Source organism: Lupinus angustifolius, chromosome LG08, assembly GCF_001865875.1.
Source record: "Lupinus angustifolius cultivar Tanjil chromosome LG08, LupAngTanjil_v1.0, whole genome shotgun sequence".
Taxonomy (NCBI): Eukaryota; Viridiplantae; Streptophyta; class Magnoliopsida; order Fabales; family Fabaceae; genus Lupinus; species Lupinus angustifolius.
In genome coordinates this window covers 23869555-23874232 of record NC_032016.1, presented here as the reverse complement: position 1 = coordinate 23874232, position 4678 = coordinate 23869555, and the positions used below count along the sequence as shown (strand labels likewise).

At 30.3% G+C, this 4678-nt stretch overlaps 1 protein-coding gene across 1 annotated transcript; it reads left to right on the top strand.

The window, feature by feature from the left end:
* Positions 580-2478, top strand: LOC109355360 (3-ketoacyl-CoA synthase 12-like). The gene is made up of 2 exons (XM_019598477.1): positions 580-2118; positions 2208-2478. Exon 1 carries the CDS (start codon positions 683-685, stop codon positions 2102-2104), a length of 1422 nt encoding a protein of 473 aa, XP_019454022.1. The 5' UTR covers positions 580-682; the 3' UTR covers positions 2105-2118; positions 2208-2478.

Here is a 4678-nt window from a genome sequence, read left to right as displayed (position 1 = left end):
TATATATTTAAAATTAAATAAATGATATTTATTAGAGAAAGCACTGTCTTAGAATTACAATTTGAATGATTAATTTTTCCATCGACTATGATAAATATACATTTTTGCTTTTTTTCAGGGAAATATACATTTTTTGCTTTTTTCAGGGAAATATACATTTTAACTTCTAATGCATCCCACCTTATTAGAAAACGATTTCTGTTGTAATTAACTTAGAGAACAGGATCTAGCATAAAATTTTGTTGCCAAAATTGTGTTATATTTATAATAAACTTAGAGAATGAGTCAAGTAGGAACAATTTTGTTGTCAATGAACTTAGAGAATGGGTCAAATAGGAACAATTTGTTATCCTAAATTATATTATAAATTTTATCACAAACTAATAAAAAATATTATATTAATTAAAAAAAGTAAATATTCATTATTTTTTTAGTTTTGCTCTACTCTCATTTGTTTGACACATATTTTAAGATATTGTATGTGACATGAGATTTGCATGTACCTTTTCCGGGTTCAGGGCCTCATGCCCAACTCATTGGCACTGTTACACAACCCCACTCTCCACTCTCCACTCTCCACTCTCCCTTATAAACACTATGCTTGAACTTCTAATCCAACAAAGTTATCTACCCTCACTATATATCATCTACCTATTCTTCTCATTCTCCATCTCTCACTCTCATGGAGTTTCTAACTCTAGTTTATGTAGTTTCAGCACTGTACTTGTGTTCCCTGGTCTGGAAGTTTTTTGTTCAGAGGAGGGACCAAGAGTGTTACATATTAGACTACCAATGTTACAAGCCAACTAATGACAGAATGCTTGGAACTGAGTTTTGTGGTAAGATCATCAAAAGAAATGAAAACTTGGGTCTCAATGAGTACAAGTTTCTCCTCAAAGCTATTGTTAGTTCTGGCATAGGGGAGGAAACTTATGCTCCAAGAAACATCTTTGATGGCCGTGAAGCAAACCCAACTTTGATGGATAGCATAACAGAAATGGAGGAGTTCTTCAATGAAACCATTGCAAAACTTCTAGCCAGGTCAGAAATTTCACCTTCTGAGATTGATGTCCTTGTGGTTAATATCTCTATGCTTGCTGCTGTTCCTTCCTTATCTTCAAGAATCATTAACCGTTACAAATTGAGACATGATGTTAAGGTTTACAACCTCACTGGGATGGGTTGTAGTGCTAGCTTAATTTCTTTGGACATTATTAAGAACATTTTTATGTCACAAAGGAACAAGTATGCACTTTTGGTCACTTCTGAGTCCTTAAGTCCAAATTGGTATTCTGGCAATGATAGATCAATGATCCTTGCCAATTGTTTGTTCCGGTCCGGTGGTTGTGTCATTCTTCTCACAAACAAAAGTTCCTTAAAGCATAAAGCCATGTTTAGATTGAAGTGTTTGGTGAGAACACATCATGGTGCTAGAGATGAGGCATATAATTGTTGTGTTCAAAAAGAAGATGACCAAGGTAGGCTTGGTTTTCATCTTGGGAAAACTCTCCCTAAGGCAGCTACAAGAGCCTTTATTGACAATTTAAGGGTACTATCTCCCAAGATTTTACCAGCTAGAGAGTTGCTTAGGTTTCTTATCATGTCCCTAATTAAAAATGTAATGAAAAGTAACACCCCAAAGTCTTCAAGTGGTGGAGGTAGTAATATTAATACTACTAAATCCCCTTTGAACTTCAAGACTGGGGTTCATCATTTTTGCCTCCATACAGGAGGAAAAGCAGTGATTGATGGAATTGGAATGAGCCTAGATCTGTGTGAATATGATCTTGAACCAGCTAGAATGACACTACACCGTTTTGGGAATACATCTGCAAGTAGCCTATGGTATGTTCTAGGGTACATGGAGGCCAAGAAGAGGCTCAAAAAAGGTGATAAAGTATTGATGATAAGTTTTGGTGCTGGCTTTAAATGCAACAGCTGTATGTGGGAGGTAATGAAGGATCTTGGGGATTCTAATGTGTGGGGTGATTGCATTCATGACTATCCACCACTGTGTTTGACCAATCCTTTCATGGAGAAGTATAGTTGGATCAATGAAGTTGAGGATCCAAACTCATATGAACTTCCAGATTTTCTTAAGTAGGGTTATTATTATACCTGCCTCTGTTGAAAGAAAAAGAATATTAAGGACAAAGGAGTTAGTTCATATCTATTTTTTTAGATCTCTGTGCTGGGATCAATGTTATTCTTCAACATTAAATTTTTATGTAAACTGCATGCTTATCATTATTGTTCAAACCCTCAAGGATTCATTACCCAATAAGGTGTTAAAATGGTGTTATGATTTCATTTTACTGCCTTTTATTATTTGCTCAAAAAAATTTGTTATAGTATTTGGTAAAATAAAGAAAAGAAGAAAAACTCCTGTAATTTTTATTTTTGTAGTTTTCATTAGTCCTAGTTTTGCAGATTATGGGTTTTGTTACTTGTATAATGTATTCTTCCTTTCTTAATACAGCTTCTACTTTTGTTGAACAGTAGTATATTGTGAATTAATTTCCACCAGATTATACTGTCTTTAGTTGTTGAACAATATAATGAAATTAAATTTCTAAACGGGGAATGCATGTGCTTTACGTGCTTCTAACATTACACGGTATTTATTTTTACATTCATTTATAAGCCAAAAAAAGTTCGATTTTATTTCTTTTTTTTAATATTCAGCTCAATGTTATTTTACTTTAAGTAAAGTGATGCTACGTAATTAGAGAGTTTTGATATAATTTAATTAAAACTTGCTAAAAATGTTTGATTATATCAATACAATGAAATCCAATTATTCATCTGCAAGTTAATTAAAACAGTTTAGAAGTTAATAATAATCTGAACTCAATCTAAGAAAATTCAGCTAATTAAATTTATCCAGCTACTAGTAAATTTATCCTTTACTTCATAACTGGTTTATGAAATTAACTAGACGTTGATCTAGTACCGTTGGATTATCAGATATTATAATATGTGGGAATAATACTTATTAAGAGTATCGATATACCAAATGTAAATAGTTTTTCGCTCATAATTGTGATGATAGGTGTTGTGAATATATTAAATAACACTGGTTGAAATTCTTGAATAATTATTAAGAAACAAATACCTATTTGAAAAATTGAATGGCAAAGAGAAAAGTTGTTGGATCTGTCATCACTGTAATTTACACCAGTCCCCTCTGTCTTAGGTACAATGGTTTTGAAGGAGTTCTAACTTAGGTTCATAAGTGGGGTCTCTTTACTTATGTGATTCTTTTGCCTTCCGTACATATGATTTTTTATATCGCTCCAATTATTCAAAGTATCAACAAAACAATTTCAAGTTTGAAGGGTAGGAGAGGAAATTCCCAGAACTCAATGGTTCCATGTACATGCATTTTCCTTTCTAAAAGTTTTGTAGTTTAAGGAAAAGAATTCTGTCCCATACCAAATACTCAAGTTGTTGGTTTTATATTTATATTCAAAAATGAAAATATACTATATATATAAAGGCTAAAAATGTTATATTTTCTATTTTTGATGTTATGTATGATGTTTTCTTAAGACATAATAAACAATATCGGTGATTACAGCCCTTTATCATGCAAGATATCTAAAGATTTCAACTGTCATAAAGTGAAAAAATTTCATTAAAATAGTAAAATATATTTTCCAATAAAATTATATATTACTCGTAATCTAGTCATTAATAAATAAAATAGGTATATTTTTTATATTTTAGGAGCATTTAGATGAGGATATATCTTGTGAACAATATTTGTTGAGAGGAACAGTCATGAACTCTGAAAGAGACTAGTTCCTTACTCAAAGGTGAGATGATACTCTAGGTATTACAAAAAAAATATCATTTTAAGAAAATGATGTATGTATTAATTGTGCAATAGTTTTATACATTGTCAATTTATCACTGACCATTCATTTTTAGTTACATTGATTATTCAAAAAAAGTAATATAAATTAATGATAGAGAAAATATTGAATATATATAAATCTTGATACTTAAATATTATATTCTATTATTTTTCATATATGAAAATACTCCGGAAAAGTGAAGCTCCCATAATGGATTGGTAATTAAGAGTAAGGGCATATGCATTAGTTCATTCTTATATCATTTTTATTTTTATTGAAATAATAATATTCTTCCATTATTAGTGATAAAAAAAGAATACCCTTTTCCCTAATAGTATTGTTATGGTTATTCTTATCAAAAAAATGTGGATACCAAAGGAAAAAAAGAGAAAAGAGGAAGTTTGTGATTGATTGTATGATAAACTATAGAACTAAGTAAGAATAAGAATGATATTTATTATTATACAAAAACATATATTATCTTTAATTTTTATATATTAAATTATAAAATATTATATATAACCTCACTAACATGTGATATTATCGATGGAGATGTTCTAAGTTGTCCCTTTCACAAGAGCCATATAGGGGAAAAACACGGATGACCATTAATGAAATATAAGTGTTGAGACTTGACACCACATGGTTCGTGACTTGCCATTTATAATTTATTGATAAGCACAATAAATTAGGTTATGAATAATAAGGTGTACCTTTATTATTCCAAATTAGTTATAAATTATCAAAAAAATTGTTAATTATTAATATATTATTTTAAATATATTTTTCAATCAATCATATGCTTATAAATCTGATGA